General features: G+C 41.9%; 1 protein-coding gene across 3 annotated transcripts in view; it reads right to left on the bottom strand.

The window, feature by feature from the left end:
- The window catches only part of slmapa (sarcolemma associated protein a), a 38,168-nt gene continuing 17,192 nt past the window's right edge, over positions 1–20,976 (bottom strand). For 2 of the 3 annotated variants that reach the window (XM_080792232.1, XM_080792234.1), the window contains 17 exons: positions 19,707–19,847; positions 19,399–19,536; positions 18,929–19,097; positions 18,234–18,284; positions 16,318–16,380; positions 14,238–14,297; positions 13,898–13,978; positions 12,601–12,681; positions 12,244–12,303; positions 11,902–12,027; positions 11,596–11,670; positions 11,392–11,492; positions 10,698–10,902; positions 9,536–9,653; positions 7,931–8,102; positions 7,375–7,506; positions 1–2,006 (listed from right to left, as the gene is read on the bottom strand). In XM_080792232.1, the coding sequence (XP_080648358.1) occupies positions 1,911–2,006; positions 7,375–7,506; positions 7,931–8,102; positions 9,536–9,653; positions 10,698–10,902; positions 11,392–11,492; positions 11,596–11,670; positions 11,902–12,027; positions 12,244–12,303; positions 12,601–12,681; positions 13,898–13,978; positions 14,238–14,297; positions 16,318–16,380; positions 18,234–18,284; positions 18,929–19,097; positions 19,399–19,536; positions 19,707–19,847 (1,869 nt within the window). In that variant the 3' untranslated portion in view covers positions 1–1,910. Of the gene's footprint in view, positions 2,007–5,144; positions 5,233–7,374; positions 7,507–7,930; positions 8,103–9,535; positions 9,654–10,697; positions 10,903–11,391; positions 11,493–11,595; positions 11,671–11,901; positions 12,028–12,243; positions 12,304–12,600; positions 12,682–13,897; positions 13,979–14,237; positions 14,298–16,317; positions 16,381–18,233; positions 18,285–18,928; positions 19,098–19,398; positions 19,537–19,706; positions 19,848–20,976 lie in introns of all 3 variants that reach the window. The other variant, XM_080792233.1, reaches the window with a different exon arrangement.

The raw sequence follows: 20,976 nt of genomic DNA, 5'->3' as shown, positions 1-20,976 counted from the left end.
AAGACATGAGTTGTGTTGGTGGGTCAGCTTGCTACAACTTTAATCCAAAACATCTGCATATTCAATACATCATCTTCATAACCTCTATATCTCTCATATCTCAATAACCTTTAACAAAATAAGTCTAGTAAGCACACCATCTGATAACTTTAATCCGTTTTTTTTTATTTTACAATTCTCTCTTTCTCTGTCTGTAGTGTATTTCACTGGAACATCAGGAATAATTTGATCTTTTTTTTTGTGTTAAACACAGAGACAAGACGGATACATTGACAAAGAGGAGGGTGGTGCGAGTGTGTGCGCCTGGTCCGATTCTGACCGACACGCCTCGTCTCACCGGCAGTCTCTCAGACACACACACTCGTAGGACACACACACACACAGAAGTTCACCGACTCGATTCACGGCCAAATAACTTAAGTTTCCAGCAAGGACGCGTCAACGCGTACACGAGTGGCTCTTCCAACAAACCAGGTGTGTGTGTCTGTGTAAACACACACGTGTGTGTGTGAGAGATTGTATATTTTGTCTACACACATACACAAACTGGTGTTAGTTAAAACAGAGGCACTTAAAACCCCTTTTGTGCCCCAAAAAAAAAAGAAAAGGAAAATTATACATGAAATCAAACATTTTTAATTTGGCTTTAATTTCCCCCCCTCCCCAAACACCTTTGAATGAGGATTGCCATGGCAACCATTTAACATGGCAAATTGACAACAGACCCATCTTTAAAACTGGAACAGAAGAGCCCAGGCTTTTGTTTCCCAAAACCACATCTTTAGATGGCAGGTTGTTGACCTAATGGTTGAGAGTCCTGTTCCTGTGCCTGTAAGGTCACAGGTTCACCCACTGACACAGTTAAATGTACATGAAATGTTCTGTCAAAGTGCCCTTGAGCAAGATATGGAAGCAACAATGCCCTTTTCCACCGCTGTCTGTTTGGACTAGACTTCAGTTTGTCTTTGCTCTGTTCGTTTACCTTTGGCCAAAGACGGTGTTCTGAAACAAAACCCATTTTCTTTTTAGATTATGGTTATTATTGAGAAATGGAACAGAACAAAGCTAAGTTTCTCATTATGTTTATATACCAAATGTATTACATTATGGGACATGGTTAAACTTGCTCTAAGTTTGTTTTGGGAAACAAACAATAGAAATTTAGCAAAAAGATCTACTATAAACTTACAGGAATTTGTGAATAACAAAAGTAGTAGGACGCCCATTATAACAAAATCAGTACACGAAATACAATTTATCCCAAAACTAAGTTTAGAGTTAACAAAATCCTGAATAGTGTGGGCCCATGATAGTAATGATTGCTGGAAACACAGAACACAACAGGGATGGTTTTCCAAAACCACATGTACACCTCTTCCAAGTTCCATTCATTGTCAATGATATGTTAATAAGATATGATAAGTCCAAAGATGAGTTTGGGAAACAGATCCCAGAACAGTGTGGTACCCAGCAGAGACAGAACAGAAAACGTCTGGGGAAACTTGGGATCTCCAACCAACACAAAACCGATATAAAACAACAAATCAAGCCCATAGTGCCCCCTGTTGGTACATAATAACAACTGATTCTATAGTAGAAATTATAACTTTTATATCACCCCTCATCTCTCTCTAGAATTATATACAATTACACTTTGTACAATAAAGCAGTGTTGCTCTCCTCACAGCGCAATGTGTGTTTAAGTGCGTGTGTGTGTGTGTGTGTGTGTGTGTGTGTGTGTGCGCGCGTGTGTGTGTGTTGCAGCCAACATGCTGGCAGGATACACTGTCCACTTAGAAACTCACATGGTGTGTGTGTGTGTGTGTGTGTGTGTGTGTGTGTGTGTGTGTGTGTGTGTGTGTGTGTGTGTCTGTATGTGTGAGCGGACGCACACCCATGCGTGAATGTGTTTAAGTGGAGCTGCTCTTGGAGAGGTTCGGGTAGAGGACCGCTGCAGTCACAGCAACCATCACAGCCACCACCGGCATCCAGGGGCTCCAGGCGCTCTGTCAGACAGACGGGAAAAACACACACACACAAACACAGAACACAAAAGAGACGACACCAATTAAAGAGTACGTCCTATTTTCATCTCAAGAGTGACATCTGATAGAGAAGAAAGAGAGAGAAAAATAAACGACCAGTAACAACAAAATTAAAAAGAATAGACGGGATGCAGTCAAGTTGAAGCAATGGATGGACAAGAACAAAAAGGTGAATGACATGAAATGAAGAGTCATCCTGCCAGGGGGAGATAAGAGCTGGATTATGCACAAAAGTATTGAAATCAAGTTAAATTGAAACATTATACAGAGAAGAAGAAATGGGAAGGACAGATTTAAAATAAATCTGTAGTTCAGTCGAACACAACAGAGGTGAATGGAGTTATAGCGGAAGCAGCAGGTTTCTGTGGAGATAGTGAGGACAGCAGGACCAGTACAGAAGATAAAGGGATGGATGCCGTCAGGCATTTTAGAGGGAAACATTTTTCAGTCACACAAACTATGAAATGTTTCACTATAAAAGATTTTTCAGAAACATGGCAGACAAACTTCCGTGTCTCACCATTGTCACCAATGGGTATGGGCACTGATGACGCGGAGGAGAGAACACGCCCCCAGCGCCCACAGCCAGAATGGAACCCAGGACCTTCTAGCTGTGAGGCGACAGTGCTACCGACTGCGTCACCGTGCCCTCATTAGCAATTTCTTAAGTGCAAGTACGTCGTTATGTGAAAAATGTGAAAAGGGTCTTTTCCTTTCAATTCAGCTTGTAGCCGGCGAGCTACCTTAACCCATTCTGGGCGGGAACCCCTTTTGGCGTTTTAACTAAGCATTATGTTATACTTTAGCTATTGAAAAATAGCAGATCTACAAGCTCATAGCGCTCACCGAGTGGCGCGCTTAGTGGAACACCAACATTAATGAGCTGTAAAAACAAAACTAGACTACTACTTCAGCCGAATCTTGGACAGGGCTAGTAGACTTGTGATCTATAATCTGTTCTCTTCTTTTGGCAGGAATAGGAAACAAGAAAGTCATTCTGAATTACAGTGTATTCCTATGGACTGGACTTCACTGCAGCTCCTACCTTTACGCTGCCTCAATTGTAGGTGAAATACCCAGCGTATGTGCCGTGTGTCTATATTACTACATAGAACTAGGAAACTTTGCGGTGGATAGTTACAGGCTGAGAGTAACAGTTTACTGCCCTCAAACTAGAGGCCCTAAAGTCACTGGGAGAGCACATTTCAGTCGGTCAGTTAGACATTATATCATAATGTCAGCTCGCCCCCAGGGTCCAGTAATGTTTAAAAGTCGACTCCAAACTCAAACAGCAGTAATGACTCAAATAGGCCATAACTAGAAAAGGAAAATAAACCCATCATTTATATAATAGCAACAACAGTTTTGTTAGAACAGGAGAAACATTGAAGAAATGACTCTATTTGGACTACCAAGCTAAAAGTACAGCCAGATGATCAGAGTCCCACCTACCGACATGTCTGATGACATTTACATTTAATGTTGTGGCTAAAACTGGACGGAAAAGATTCTGATATTTACTTAGAACCAATTCTAGAACCACTAGTCAGTTACTGTGGCAAGATGGGTGATGGTTCTGAATGACCGTGTAGGTTCGTTAACAGCCATCCTCTCTGCAGCGTTAGCCCGTACGTATTTAATTTAGATGTCACTAGAGGTTTCGGTAGGCAGAGATCATCTAGTGCAGGGGTTCTCAAACTGTGGTGCGTGCACCCCTTGACGGCGCACCAACGCCCTTTAGGGGGTGCGTGACCTGAAAAGGCTAATGGCGGTTCTATGGTGTTATTTAGCACAAAACACTGTTGTAACGAGACGTATAGAGCAGCTGCGGGAGTATACAGCAGCTGCATGTCTCTCAGTGCAGTGAAATTCCGTGATTATTTGCCATAATCATATTAAAAAATGTATCAATTGCGACCAAATACAACGAGACTTAGTGTTGGGGGGGTGATCTAGAGTAATGTGAGACTACTACGGCCTATTCATAGTCTGGATTTTCGGTGGTGAGCTGACCACCACGACCACCGCGAAATAACGTTGAGCGGTGGTGAGTAAAAACAGAGAGAAGGGCTGGAGCGGTGGCGGTGGTGTGCTCTTCACCGCGGCTTGTGACGTCATGTTGTAGTTCGGTGGTCACCTAACCACCGAAAATCCAGACTATGTATGAGCCTTTAGTTAACAGTAATGATGTAATGTTAATTATGATCCCATATCTGCTCCCAGGGTGTGAGTTATATATCAAGGCATCCACAGAGTATCCCTTCAAAGGAAGGTATGGGTGACCATCCTTTTAAGTTCAAGACCAGTGTGTATAAAAAAACAGCAATGACTGGCAGGCAGGCAGGCAGACATACAGGCAGACATGCTTTAGTAGTACTATTTTCACCAGAAGATGAGACAATCAGAGCGAGCATGACAATCAGAGCGAGCATGATGAAGGTGATAATGATGATGATAATGACGAAGTGAACAACATTGTCTCAGCCAATCAGAAGTAACTGCAAGTTGTGTGTTCTTTTAACCCATTTAGGCCCGACGTCAAAATAAAAAAACGTTCGCTCTGAAAGAATATATACCTATTCAAAGATTTGTGCCGCATTTCTACGATCTTTCAAAAATAGCAGACCTACAAGTTATGAGCTTGTAGATCTGTTATTTTTCAATAGCTAAAGTATAACAGAATGCTTGAAACACCAAATGGGGTTCCCGCCCAAAATGGGTTAAATTACCTCGTAGGTTCTTCAAAATGAGATTAAAACAAGGAAAAACGAATATAAAACAGAATTTTAGAACTCTAGTTCTAGACACTGGACACTAGTGGTTACCATGGTAGATCAAGAACACTGGCCCCATATTACGTCAGTGGATCTAGAATGACGATGGTCCCACATATTCACAGTGTTTGATCACCATCTTTAATCGCTGTCTACAATGTTGTCATTCTCTCATCCCACAGACAGACGGACAGATAAGACAGATGGAGACTCAGAGACCAACAGAGAAGGAGAGAAAGACATACTGTGTGGAGAGACCGACAGTCAGTCAGACGACAGACAGACAGAGATAAAGGTGAAGTTGTTCTTTCGGTTGTATAGCTACCTTTCTACCACAACTGACTGTAACAGCAGTACAGCAGAGCCAGGACAAGGCCTATGAATATGGCTTGAACAGGCTGCAGAATGGGTGGCTACAGGGAGGAGAGAGGGGGGAGGGAGGAGGGAAAACAAGATCATCAGCCTACGCAAAATAATCAATGGAAAAACTAAACATGGAGCATGGAGCAGCTACAGCCAGGAAGAGGGCGGGAGAGAGAGAGAGAGAGAAGAGAGAGATTATATTTGTTCTAGATCAATGAAAACATATTTCTTCTAGATCATTATTGTTGTATATAATTACAACATTAATTATAAAATGTATTATCATTACATTATTAAATTGACACTGGGTAAAAAAAATGGGTTTCAAAATCGTGGGATAAAAAAAAGTAATACAAAATTGTTGTATATCAATTCAACTTCAATTCAATCATTTCAATGACATGTAGATCTATTAAAAACTATAATTTCTATAAATGTATTAAACTTATATTGGTTGCAGTACAACTATTAAACCTGTAATTGTTTAAAGTGGTCAGGGGGTTATCAGATCGTTATGGATTTCACATCAGCTGTCATACTAGTGTTTTGATTTTAACACTATACGATTGATCGCCGACAAGGGATCACATACTTCAAGATATTTCACCAGGATGCGATCCAGACCCGATACAATTCACAAAGGAATTATATCCCCTCATACCGGCAACCTATAAAAAATAAAATAAACCCTGGCTGCAACAGAGAATACTCAGTGTCGAGACTGTGCAAATATCTTGCAGTGTGTAGTAGCCCCAAGTGATACTAGGAAAGAGACAGAAAAATACTAACATGGAAATGTTATTTTTCTTTTCTGGTCATGTAACGTTGGATATTTTAAAAGGTATTGTGTAGAACCTGGTTACTATAACTACAGTACACAGCACGTCCACTGTAGGCTAGTAGCTGGAGTAAAGACTGAAGCCCGACACACACCTAACACCTAACGCACACCGGCTCCGTCCGCCGCGCGGAGCCGCGCCGCCCGGCGCGCCGATAGAACACAGTTCTATTTTCCAGGCGGCGCCGCGCAGCAACGCGCCGCGCCGCAGACGGTCGCAGCCGGTGTGTGGTGGGCTTCAGTGAGAAAAGAGAGGAGAGTACAGGATTTTAAAGATGGTGCCGTGATTTTTGTACTTTTTCTGTTTTGTATGGGTATATGAAGTTTATATTACTCGAATAGACCCCCTGTTGTGGTTAGAATATTGAAATATGTCTTCCCTGTGTATTTTGGGTTTCTCAAAGCCCAGGTCAAAAGGCCCTATCGAAATGACAGTGATATAGTTACATCACAATCATCCCCTCTCCTAACCCCTCCCCAACAACAGCTGTGGGTGCATATTCAGTTCAGGTGGATCACCACCCATCAGGCAAACCAGGCATACTTAATGAACTGGTGTGTGGCCACATAAAAACATAATTTTAACATTTTCTGTACACCTTTTTGAACAAAATCTTTCTCCTAGTATAATCATAGTACATGTACATGATGATTCATGTTTTAGGGTGGGGAAAAACCCACGGCAAGAGAAAAGTTAAAGGGAAATAAGAGAAAGGGAGAAGAATAGATGAGAGGATAAGGAAAAAGGCTGATGTTTGGCATTATCACTGTACTGTACATTATCACTGTACTGTACATTATCACTGTACTGTACATTATCACTGTACTGTACATTATCACTGTACTGTCTTGATCAGAAATATCTTACTGGTCAGCTTGTACATCATTATCACTGTACTGTCTTGATCATAAATATCTTACTGGTCAGCTTGTACATCAGCTAGGATGAAAAGTCAGTGGACAATGACAGCATATACAGACCCAGGACTTCATCATGACAAAGTTCATAGTTTTCATTAAGCCGTCTTTTGACTGGCCTTAGAGAAACCAGCTGTGTGTGGAGGTGTAAGAGAGAGAGAGAGCGAGAGGGTATAAGAAAGAAAGGGAATAATGTATATTACGCAAAATTAGGAGATATAAATGATAAATAATGTACAAACAATATAGAACCATTTTGTTCAGAAAGAAACCTTCAAGCTCTCTTCTCCCATCCTCTAAACTAAACTCCCTCCATCTGTAGTCATCTGTCACTCAAACCCTGATGGATGTATCCAGAGGAGAGAAACGGCAGAGTACACACACTTTAAGTTTAGCATCTTACATCAGAGAGAGCGTGTGTGTGTGTGTGTCTTACATTAGTCTTGTCCTGTAGTATCTTCAGGCTGTGTTGACATTGTTGTAGTTCATGGTGAATGTTGTGTTTCTCCTGTTCCGTTTTCTCATAGCGTTGACGCAGGTCTGACAGCTGCACCTGTGTCTCCTCATACTGACACACAAACATGCAAAGATATGTGTTGGACTTTTGTCATTTCAAGTGTGTGTGTGTGTGTGTGTGTGTGTGTGTGTGTGTGTGTGAGAGAGTGTGTTTGACTACAGCCTGCAAGGCTGTAGCAGCTAGCAAGGTACTGCTCAGTATCAGCCATTATTAGGAAGCCGCTCAATTTGGAGGCGGCGTTGGCCTTTCCTTTACCCATGATTTATGTCTGCTGAGTCTGACAAGTATGTCAACTATACTGTATGTAACAATGTTTTGCCTTCTATGCACTTTGTAACTGGCTGTTCTATTTCTAACTGCATTGGCAGTGTTTATGCCCTCTGTACAAGCTATTCCTGTACTTCCAAGTTCTGATTATGCGGACATAAACAAACATTTCAAGTGTGTGTGTGTGTGTGTGTGTGTGTGTGTGTACCTCTTTCTGCAGGCTGTGCGTTCGTTGCGTAGCCTGGTCTAGTTGTGTCCGCAGGTTGGTGGCATCCCGCTCGTGTTTGTTCTCCAGAGAACCCAGTCTGTCCTGCAGAACCCCCTCCCTCCTCTCCAGAACCTCCAGGCTGCTGCTCAGAACCTGACTCTGTTCCCTGGTACTGTGAACAATAACACAACAACACTGGTAAGAACTATAACGCTCAGAACCAGACTCTGTTCCCTGGTACTGGAATAATAACACAACAACACTGGTAAAGTAAAGTACAGACTTAAGAGATTACATACAAAGCACTCAACTACTATCTCATCAAACGCCATGTCCCCACCCGCTCCCTCAGGTAAAGCACTGCCAACCAACTGGAACCCCACAAGTCCAAGTTCGCTTAACTTCACTCCCAGCTCACATCAGAGCTGACCCCACCTTTGCAACATTCAAAGGCACACTCAAAATCTGTTCGATTACCTTTCCTGTAGTCTCTAGTTTTTAACTGCGCTCCCGATGTGGTGATCAACAGCCACAGGGACTGGTGGTTTGATGTCACATGTCTTCAGGAGGGTTTTAATGTGGTCCTTGTACCTCTTTTTTGGTGGCCATAGAGTATCTGTCGGGGTAGACAGTGGGCTGGCATACAGATCACATGCCCGACCCATCCGAGGTGTTTTTGGCCAAGGAGCGCTGTGATGCTGGGCATGTTTGTCTGGTCATAGATTTCAGTATAGGGCACCCTGTCTGCCCAGGTGAGAGCCAGGATCCTTTGGAGGCAGAAGATGTGGAAGGCCTCTAGACTGTTTATGTGCCTCTGAATTTTACTGTGTAAAATACAGTGTTTTACAAATACACCTCTGTGTTAATGCACCAACGTGTACATGACTGTAAATTGAAAATGTCCATTATTGTGTGTCTGACTGGGTTATCTAAAGACCTCTTCCTGGTCTTTATGGGCACCAACATTTGTACTCAAACAGAAAGGGAAGGAAGGTGATGAATGGAGGCTTTAAGACCAAATCCACAAATATAATCTGAGAACTAGTTGAAAGAATTACACCCTCAAACACACAAACACACCTACAACAACAATCCTTTCATCAGCTTCTCTGTCCATCAGCTCTTCTGTCCACCCACTGCTCAGTCTCCTTTTATCATTCAATTGGTGTCAGTCTCCGACCCCGTCAGCTCTTTACCTACATCTGTCCGCCCAGCTGTCCACCTCTCTTTTATCTCTCTCACCCTGTCAGCTCTTCACCTTTCTGCCTCTCTCAGAGTGGTCCGTCCACACATGGTATTATTTATAGAGACGGAGCAGAAAAGTCTAGAGGGATGCAGTGTAGGCGTCTCGGTGTAACTTCAATACAATACCTTGAAATACCTCATTTAGCATTATATATATAGCTGGCCTCATCCATCCCCACCCCAACGCTGAAACAGGGTTATGATTTAAAACCTTTTCCTACCCTTTTCAAAGGGAGAGAGCGTTTGTTCACTAGCGGGCTGCTAGCTGCTGGTTGTGTGTGTGTGTGTGTGTGTGTGTGTGTGTGTGTGTGTGTGTGTGTGTGTGTGTGTGTGTGTGTGTGTGTGTAGTGTGTACTGTACCTGTCTAGCTCGTTCTCCAGGGTTTGGAGTCTGTCCAGCAGTGTTCTCCTCTCTCCTCTCAGACCTTCACAGTCATGCTGCACAGACACACACTGCTTCTGTAGAGACTCACACTCCACTGCACACAGAGAAAAGAAATGAGGACAGTCATTTCATCTTTTTTAATTGTCATTAATCTGATTATTCATTTTCGGTAATGCACTCATACCTTCAAGGGTGACAGAGAGACAGAAGTGCTAAAATGTAATGTAAAATGATCTAAACTCTGAAGTGAGAGGGAGGTACTTATTCATTAATTTATATATATCTGCTTGGGGGATCAGAATATCCTGTTTGAAATAAATGCCGTTATATAAATCTTTACACTTTTTAGCCATGCCAATGTGATTTCCACATGTGAAGTATTTGTACTTAAACATTTTGTTCCGCAACATAATCTCTACATACATTTATTTATTTATTTTGAGTATTAAATACAATCACCAGAAGTGAAAATCTAACATCATGCTATGAACAAACTACACAATGGCCGTAACATATTGAATGCCACCACCATGTGTTCGGCATCATGACGTGTAATGTCACGACAATGTCTGTGGTTTCGTTTAGCCACTTAATTAGCAACTGCTTTTTAAGACCCATAAAAGCTTTCAAATACACGGGTAGGGCATTTACCAACATGTTATGTTGTAAAAAGCCCATGTAAACCACAGACCTTAGTTGAGGCATTTAACCAAAAACCCAATAAAACAAATCCCTTGACTTTGAGAGAGAGAGAGAGAACCAGGAAGTTCAAAAGGCCAACTTGTTTCTTGGTTTTAAGACTACAAACGCGGGCACATTTGAGATTCTATTCTACATGGTGTGAGTAAATATAGTGACCTTAATTTATATACCTGTACTGTGCATTTCTATAAATATTATTAACCCATTTAGGCCTGACCTCGAAATTAAAAAAATGTCTTCTAAATCCTCCAATTTTCTGAAATAGATATTTTCACGATTTTCAAAAAATAGCAGACCTACAAGCTCGTAGCGCACCACTCGGTGGCGCGCTATGAGCTTGTAGATCTGCTATTTTGTGTAATACTATAATGGGTTAATACCACACACAGTCACACACAGTGTCACACACACACACACACACACACACTTTTCTTACCCTGTAGCTGGCTGGCTTTTTGATGGTGTTGCGTGTGTTGTGTGAGTGTGTGTTGCAGTGCGTTGATCTCCTGTTCATATTTATCTGCAGTGCCGTGCCAGCGCTCCAGCTCTGAACGAACGGTTGCCAGGTCTGAGTGCAAGGCCGACATCTCCCTCTCTCTTTCTGCTGTGGCGGCCTCCATGGCATGGCGCAGAACCAGAACCTACATTATTAACACAGTGACATCATCAACGTTAAAGCGGTGACAGTTATTGAATATAAATGATCCACTGTTTTTTCTAATCTTATATCCCTGTCTTAATCTCTATAGAGCGTCGCAGTCCCACCCCCTTTCATGACGACGCCAGGCCCAGGAAATGATTCCCAAAGCATTTTTCCCATAGACATTTCAAAAGGTATTTATTTAAAGACGGTTACGCCGCGGACAAAGCCAACTGGAGTCGTGACAACTCATGACAAACCCTTCAAGGACCCCTGAGAATTCATGCTACTATATCAATTATGAGCAGCAACATTTGTTCCCATGTCTTTGCAAAGAGTTTGCTTTGTTCGCATTGCGCCCGTTCAAGCAACTTCTCGTCTTTGCATTGACTTTGTATGTAATCGCGCCGCTCTAACTATACAGGTATGAACACATCTTTACAGTTTTGGACATACAGTTACACTATGTGTGTGTCTACTGTAAGTGTACCTCTTCCTGTGCAGAGTACAGCTCTTCTCTGGTGTAACTGATGGAGCTCTCTCTCTGCTCCCTGAGAGCCTCCATATCGGCCTGCAGCTTACCTAGCTGGGCTGGAATGAACAAACACACACATATATGAAAATACATACTCAGTTCAATTTGTTACAAAGTGTGTGTGTGTGTGTGTGTGTGTGTGTGCGTGCGTCTACTAACTTTGTAGATAGTTGATCTGTTTAGCTGACTCTTCAGTCTGTTGTCTGTTAGTTCTCCTCTCTTCCTCCAGCAGAGCTGCAAACAAACAGGGAAAACAATCGACACAAATTTAACATTTAATTTATCCTGGAAATCCACAAACACACTCTTTAATTTAGTTATTCAACATTTTTCGAAAGGGAAGCAAATATGAGACCTTACCTGGACAAAAAAGAAAGAAAACGACGCCGAAAGTAAAAAAGCTTAGACCGTTCCGTTTTCTTCCTTAACCCCCCCTCCCATAACCCTTACTAGTAGTACCCTTACCTTGTAGCTCCAGACATTTCTGCTTGCCGGTGTTGGCTAATTCCTGTGCTTCTAGTAGTTCTCTGTGGAGATGGTTGATGACCTGCTCTGTGTCTCCAAGCTCCAGACCGGCCCGACACAACTCATCTATACAGGAACAGGAAGAGAGTCAACAACTCATCTATCGAGGCCGAGGAAGGAATTATGGTGTGTGTGTGTGTGTGTGTGTGTGTGTGTGTGTGTGTGTGTGTGTGTGTTCCACCACACTGGCACGCAAGGTGCAGCAGAATCGAGGAGTAGAAAAGGGCAGTAAAACACAGTAGAGAACAAAATAAATGTGTAGTAAAGAGTTGCCATTGTTACCTTTGAGTAAAGTGACTCTGTTCTGAGGCTCCATGAGCTCCTGATCATCCATGTTGCCATCTGGAACACAAACACTTGACTACATTAGCTACAGTATGGCATCCAATTTGTTGACATGTCAAGACTTAAACTCCATCTATACCAGACTAAGTATAAAACAGAGAACTGGTTAACCTGTGTCTTAATACTGCAAGATTAAACAAAATGAGTGCCATTATAATTATAAGGTAATAGTGAATATAATAGTAACAATAACAGTACAGCTTTTACAAGTATATTGAAATTAAGTGTGTGTGTGTGTGTGTGTGTGTGTGTGTGTGTGTGTGTGTGTGTGTGTGTGTGTAACTGGTTTCCTACCCGAGGTGTCGTCACTGCTGCGGTCTTTACTAGGACTCAGAGTGTCTGACATGTCCGACTCTTTAGACTCCATCAGATTCTCTATAAAGATATTATACACACACAGACAGTGTCATGCACACACACACAAAACAGGAATGTTCACAAGCTCACACACAGGAGAGGGAGATACCATTATCAGTGAACGGAGGGGAATTTGGTATAGGACAATGGTATCGTCACCCGTTTATGGTCCCTTGACACAGCGTGCACAAAAGGCTACCCTAACAAAGGCAGACAGCAGCATCAGCTACTTTCTGTATGGTTTAAAGTTAAAGTGTAATATCTCTGGAAGAGTTTTAAATACAGACTTGAGTTGTCAGAAGGATTATTAATGTGTGGTTCTGTAAGGTAGGCTTGTTTTGAATGGAGCCATTAGCAATGAACTTGGCAATAGTACCATGACTTTCAACTTTGTAACAGTTCCCCATGTATGCATGCATTGTGTGGTGTGTATGGAAGCACGTGGACTGTGTGTGCATGAGTGTGTGTAATTTGAAGAGGGCATTGTTACTTTTAAAGCTGAAGCCAAATTAAAGGTTCTTCCTAACAGACTCAACTTCTCTGGTTTCCAAAACGTTTTAAGCCTGATTGCGCAGCCAATATAATTTAATAGCTAATCTACAAGCTATTGGCACATTGCAACGCATTGTGAGCTTGTAGATCTGCTATTTTCAGCACATGCTTGTCACTCTTGTGTAACAAGCATAAATTAAAGATAACTTCTCATCATGAAAATTAACATGCTCCTGAGTGAGTCTATATATCAAATATTCTGAAAAGCTATGTTTACAAGGGCTTGCCTTTACATATAGTAGAATCATGTCATGATAGAATTTTGGATGTGATCTGAAAATTGGGGGACCAAGAAAATGTATCCGTGATCATCATTACTCGGACCCGGGTCGGTTCCAGTTCCATTATCTCTGAACTCCGTTTGGTTAATTTTGTAGTCTACACGCCCAGAGTTAAATGGTTAATTTTGTAGTCTACACTCCCAGAGTTAAATGCACACTGAGGATCTTGTAGTCTACACTCCCAGAGTTAAATGCACACTGAGGATCTTGTAGTCTACACTCCCAGAGTTAAATGCACACTGACGATCTCGCTGTGCATAAAGTCTGTAACGGGTCTCAAGTTATCAGACTGACAACCACCTGCAGCACTGACCCCTGACCCCTGACCTTTGGGACTCGTGAAGAGCTCTAGTCTGGATCCACAGTTTGTGATGTATGTGAATAAAAGTGGTAAAGTGTACCTCTGAGTCTGTCAGGACTGGCCAAGCTGTTGTCTTCTTCTTCTTCTGTCTGGTTGTTCTGAAGGTGAGCATCAATAACTTCTACACACACCACACACACAGAGCACACAACACACACACCAATTTGATAATAATAAACATAGGTCACATCTCTTTTCAGTACAGATTCCAATAACATTTTCAGTCCGTAAGCACACACACCCAACCTAGCACACTAAATGGGACACCCAACCTACCACACTAAATGACACACCCCCCCCCCCCCCAAAAAAAGGGGTACAATACATTAAAATATACAATGGACAAGTTCTAAGGCTGTCCAGATCAGATCAGCTCTTACCGTCAAAGTTGGTCAGTTTGTGGATTGAAGCTCCTACAGCTGCTTTTAGTTGTTTGACCGCTGGAAGGAAAGATTTCACATTAATACAGGTATATAAAAAGAATCAGCCGTGACCCATTTGACCTGGGTATACTATACATTTGTCTGACTGCAGATTCAACACAGCCAGAGGAACAGGAGTGAAGCTAGAGCATGAATGATGACTAGTTATTTTATCCAACTTGACATTACATCCAAACAAAGAATAAAAGACAAGCCAATGAAAGAGATGACTAGAGAAATGTATGTGGAGTTACTAGGTGTACGAGAAGAGAAAATACACAAAGCAAGTGAAAGACAAACAGAGGACAGCCTCGTTGAGCTGGAGCCAGGATCCAGCAATCTGAACACTTTAAAAAAAAATAAAGCAGCACGCGGAATGCTAACTCTCGACCAATGTAGCAGTTTTTCCCTTTAATATTGTACTTTTATCAGTTTCTTTATTTTTTGCTGCACCAACACATGGGATAGACAAATATAACAGAGACAAAAACATGCAAGAAAAGGGAAGCAGGGTCGGTTGAGTTATTTTTCGTCTGAGACAGAACTCAGCCAAAGACCCACTCTACCACTACTACGCCATTTTACTGGCAAATGTACAATCCCTGGACAATTATACGAAGTATGGAAGCATATCTAATTCCACCAGGAAACCAGGGACAACTGCATAATTGTGTTTCGACTGAGAGACATTGGGCCAGACAGCTGATTCTGCCTGCTATTCTACTGGCAAACTGGCAAAGTCTCGCGATAATTAGGCAAAGTATGTGCCCATATCTAATTCCATCAGGAAATCAGGGACAACTGCGTAATTTACATCATGCAGACATGGATGCCTGAGGGATCCCAGATTCATTGATCGGGCTAAAGCGTTTCTCCGCGTCACGCGCAGACAGATCGATTTTCGCACAGCATTCATGTGTGTAATACTGCTTACAACTCTGTGACTATGGCAGATACTTCATAAACATTGGGTCCACACACTTAATGGCCGATTAGTTGTTGGCAATAAAATGATGGAAATGCATTGGACATTTTTAGGCAATAGACGATACACTGGTGATGAGAAATTGTGAATACAGGATGGAGGTAGTCTTGCGTAGCCAGACGATACGAGATCTCAGCATACCAAAACGCCTGGGTACGTCTAAATTCAGTGTAACAAACGTTGTGCTTCGATAACCAATTCGGATACCGTACGTCCGTACCTAGTCTTACAGTTTCTAGTCTTGTATCAAGCCAGTAGAACCAATAGAGAGGCTATTGGACCATCATGAACATCAAGCTACAACTGTGCAGAAAGCCAGGATATGGGATCGCCAATATAAAACCGCTGCCAGGCAGACAGGCTGTTGGTTCCAGCCTCTATATTGAATTTAGATGTCTCCAGACATTTTGGTAGGTGGAGATCACAGATCATCTGTGAGAGTAGGATGGAGGAACAGAGATGACCCGCCACCATGAATAGACAATGTGAGAGTAGGATGGAGGAACAGAGATGATGACCCGCCACCATGAATAGACAATGTGAGAGTAAAATGGAGGAACAGAGATGATGACCCGCCACCATGAATAGACAATGTGAGAGTAGGATGGAGGAACAGAGATGATGACCCGCCACCATGAATAGACAATGTGAGAGTAGGATGGAGGAACAGAGATGATGACCCGCCACCATGAATAGACAATGTGAGAGTAAAATGGAGGAACAGAGATGATGACCCGCCACCATGAATAGACAATGTGAGAGTAGGATGGAGGAACAGAGATGATGACCCGCCACCATGAATAGACAATGTGAGAGTAGGATGGAGGAACAGAGATGATGACCCGCCACCATGAATAGACAATGTGAGAGTAAAATGGAGGAACAGAGATGATGACCCGCCACCATGAATAGACAATGTGAGAGTAGGATGGAGGAACAGAGATGATGACCCGCCACCATGAATAGACAATGTGAGAGTAGGATGGAGGAACAGAGATGATGACCCGCCACCATGAATAGAAATAAAAAGGTCCTTATTGTGTTTGTACTCACGTTGACAGTCTATAAGTTGTTGTATTCTAGTAGAATCTCCACCACTGTTTACATGACAGTTATCTAACAGAAACACAACTAGATATTACAGACAGATCCATTTGTCAACAAACACACAGCGGTCAAGAGACAGAGCACAGCTTTCACACCCAACAAATCAATGCCATCATGAACATCAGGCAACAACTGTATGAAAGGACAGGACATCGGAACCTAAAATAACATGCAGACAGGCAGGCAGACAGGCAAGCATGCACGTCAGGCAGACAAGCATGCACGTCAGGCAGACAGACAGAAAGAACAGTCATGGCAGCAATGAATGTTTGACAGTCCTCTTTGTGTCCTCCAGGTTTAGTACAATTACGGATTCAATGGTATTATTAATAATAAATACATACAAATTAATCCAATTTTAGCACATGTCCATCAACACTGGATAGACAAGCTGCCATCAGCTTTGTTGCTATTATTATGACAAGTCTGACACAAAAAGAGGTAGACCAACATTCCAGTTGTTAAATTACTGTCATCTGCCATCATTATCATCATTATGAAATGACCACCAGCAGCCCAGTGATCTCATCTAGTCTGATAGTTAGATCTAATCCGAGCGATGATCATAAAAAAAGTCTCACATCCCACATAATAACCAAACAACCATTATATCTGATATCTCCAGATTATGATCAAACCATCATCCATTCAGAATCAGATTAGGTCCCAATAACCATCATCATCATAAGTATTAAATTCTCACTTTAGAGAAATTAAGGAATACGCCCACAAGATTTTCATGTGATTGATTTCATCCCAATTCCTGAACAAACTACCATCCTCACACCATTAGCAGACCACCACCACCTCAACAGACAAAGACCCTTAAAGTGTCCCAGATGATATCACTCTTAAAACTATCTACCATCATCATCATCATCATCATCATCTTCATCACCAGGCCCTTCATCTGTGTCTGAATCTTCCTCCTCTTCCTCCTGGTGTTTGTTCTGGTTCTCTTTGTCCTCTACAGACGGCATAACTACAGACACACACATACACACACAGCTGGCTTGTGACGCTCTCATCCAGAGAGACTTACAGAAGAATCATAATTATGTTCAGATACAGACAGAAATCACATTTATTCACATTATATTCAATTTGTTTGTTAAATTTAGCAATTAGACTGATTGAGAGACAGAGGGAAGTGAGAGTGATTCAAACCCACAAGACAGAGATCCATGTGGTCACCACACCAGTTGTATTCTTCTGAATACATTTGTTAATACTAATTTATATGCTAGTATCTTAATCATCTACAAGCACAGAGGAGAATACCAAGAGATAGATTTGCAACCACACAACCTAGGACCAATTAAGCTCAATTTCAAAACCAAGTCATAGAGTGATCAATCTGTTTGTCTGCTATTAGAGTAATATATTTACTTGATTACCACCTCCACTGCAAAATACAGTAACATTAACATTAAGGACTAAGGAGACAAACTAAACAACACTTCAGATATCCATTGACTACAGTTAGACCCAACTATTATTTTTAGACCTAACTCTAAACAATCACTATAGAAGATGGTAGAAGATGATAATTATTTATCATGATTGTTATTATTTATCAATGACCTTAACACCAGAGGACATGTTAGGACTGTAGTTTAAAGACAAGAAAAAGACATACGATGGAGATACAAAGAACAATCACACTTTCCACAAAACTGTAAGGACGGACGGTCAGAAAATATAATTAACCAAAGTTTAAAAGGGGGAAGAAAAAACAAACAACCTCAGAGCCAGCAATACGAAGTAGTCATGCAGGAAGTGATCGTGCAAAGTTAGTGTATTAAAAGGAGAAGTGTCACCCAGATAGATGGTTATGACATTAGGTCACAGTGTCAACTCACCCAGACTGTTGTTTTCTTTGATACTTTTCTCTTGAATTTGTTCCAACCGAACTGGAAACAACAGCAGTTTCATAAGAGAACGCCAGTAGCGTAAGGAGGTTTATATACTGACCAAACATACTAGAAACAAATCTCTACCGAGCAGGACATCTAAAAAATATCTGGTTAAACGATGTCCAAAACGATGAGAGCACTGAGCACCGATGCCCTGTGAAAGGCTGAGATACATGCGGGAGGCACTTGTTTTGGTTCACTCATCATCCTGCTGATGTGCAAATGCGTGATTTCTTTAAATCACTTAACACGGCAGTGCAGGTGCACAGACAACGGGGCCTTGAAGCGTGCCGAGCAGCCAGTGCCATCCGAGCCGGCAGGCTGTGATGGACGGTTATGCGAACCAAAAGGAGCTCAACTTGCTTGGGAATCACTCGCATGCATCAGTGTGATTCAATGTGATTCAACCCATTTACAATTATTTCACCTGGTTGTACGTTTCCCTCCATTACTGTATAACTTCACCCGTGTTTGGTTTAGTTAAGAGTTATTCAACCCTGCTTTATGACACAATGTCCTCCCAGCATTTTCAAACGAGTTACCTTTTAGCCGGTTGTGAGGAGGATGCACAAATATGCGAAAATAATCACCCGTCTGTGTTCAGTGTTCATTTGTGTATGTGTCAAGAGTGTGTGCGTTACCCTGTAAAGCTGTCAGTCTCTCATTAGTGAAGTCGTTGTCAGCCTGCAGGGCTTCGATACGCGCCTGCAGAGCTTGTTCCTTGTCCTCCATCTCTCCTATCCTCTGTTCCAACTCCTTCTTCTCCATCTCTCCCCTCTGAGACAACTCCTCCTGCTGGCCCTCTGCTACCTGAAGACAGACAGAAGGCAGAGAGACAGAGAGACAAAGTCAGAAAAAAATATGTATACTGTTCCCTAGACACTATAGTCAACATCCTCAAAGGGATGTCACCCCAGTCCGTAGGACGGTAGGAATACGTAGTGGCAAATATCACCCACCCAAAGAAAACGCATTTTTCCTGCACTCCACCTTGGATTACCTAGAATGCAATTTACGGGTCTTTTTTATCCTTTAAACCAATTTGTATCATTTGAATATTGGTTTTAAAATGTTGTTTAAAGTTTCCACATAGTTTCTCTGTGTACAGTACCTTGATTTTGTCGGTGAGTTCTTTGATCTGATTGATGGCAGCATTGTATTTATTGGCCAGTTCTCGGAGCTCTTCCTGAGAACGCTCCGACATCTCTTTAAGGTGAGTACATTCATCTTCTGTATTACTGAGAGACCGCTGCAGACAGAGAGAGACGGAGACAGAGATGCAGAGCGACAGGAGAAGTTTGATGTGGGAACTCTTCCCCATCTGTGGCTATTATAGTACATTTTCATGGCCTCCTCAAAATAGAACGATAGGATTCAAGTTTATGTAAATAGTAGCAGTACAAAACATTATAGTAGTACCTCTACTTCAGAGAGTTTCCGGACCACCTCTATTTTCTCCTGTAGAACTCTTCTGAGTGACTCCTTTGCAGTTGTTTCATAGTTATGTTTGTCTTCCTGTAGAGCCAGCAACTCCTTACGAATACCCTCCTCTGTCTGGGACTGAGAGATGAGGAAAACTTTAACAATTTTTATATATTGCATGCACATGTCTCTGTCTCCTGGACAAATCTTATGATTACCAATCGTAAGAAACACAAAATTAGCAACACACGTCTTCTGTCATCCTTAACGCACAAACACAACAATGGCCATCTTTAACGAGCACAAATGTAATGGAGAATACAGTGGAGAGTGCACTTGGCAGCATCATTTGAACAGTTATACAGTACTGTATATGGATTACACAGGCACTTGTAAATCTGCCACAAATCGTCATGTCACTCCTCCATTGCAGCACATTCTACCTGACTGTAGAAAGTAACAGTACAGTAAAGAATCTAAAACCGAAGAACCTAAACCACCCCCTAAGGTCTTCCACTGCTGGCCTGCTCGCTTTGCCTAAAAAAATGGCAACAAAAAAATACGGGGAAGCAGCTTTTTGCTTGTACGGGCCGACGGCATGGAACAAGCTCCCACTGTACCTTCGTCAGGCAGCCTCTGTAGACATTTTTAAAGCACAGCTCAAGACCCACTTCTACAACATTGCTTTTAATTGTTTTTTTATTTTTTGTTATTCATGTCCTCACTGTATTGCATTACTGCTTGTTTTTTTAATGTCGTTGCCTTGCTTTTCTTTCTCCATTGCTCTGTAGAGCACTTTGAGCTGCATTTCATGTGATGAAAGGTGCTATACAAATAAGGTTTTATTATTATTATGCACACATTCTCACATCTTAACATTTTGGCGATTTCCCTGTGAGTTTTATGAATACAGCACATGCATGAAATATCAGTCAATGATATTGCACCGCTTACTTAGGAGTAGGACTGTTGCCTTAAGAAGTTTCAATTACTTAAATTTAAAACAGACCTCTGCTTATCTGCCGTTTATCAATTCAGCTGCACAACATGTTCTCCTCTGTTTTAGGTCAATAGAATCACAGTTGTAGCTGTACCAGAGCAAGTTAGAATTCAACTGAAGTTGAAATTTAGGTTCCTGGTGCGTTCACTCCATTGAGCAAAACTTGGAGTACAAGAATTTGGGACTGTCTGCAGTATTGCTGTATTGCATGCATGAGACAATAAACCACTTGAGTTAACATAAAATGTCCAGTAAATTAGTTAATGA

The sequence above is a fragment of the Protomyctophum bolini genome (genome assembly GCF_963924005.1).
Source record: "Protomyctophum bolini genome assembly, chromosome: 2".
Classification (NCBI taxonomy): Eukaryota; Metazoa; Chordata; class Actinopteri; order Myctophiformes; family Myctophidae; genus Protomyctophum; species Protomyctophum bolini.
Note: the sequence above shows the minus strand (reverse complement) of the source record. Positions and strands in the feature narration are given on the sequence as shown.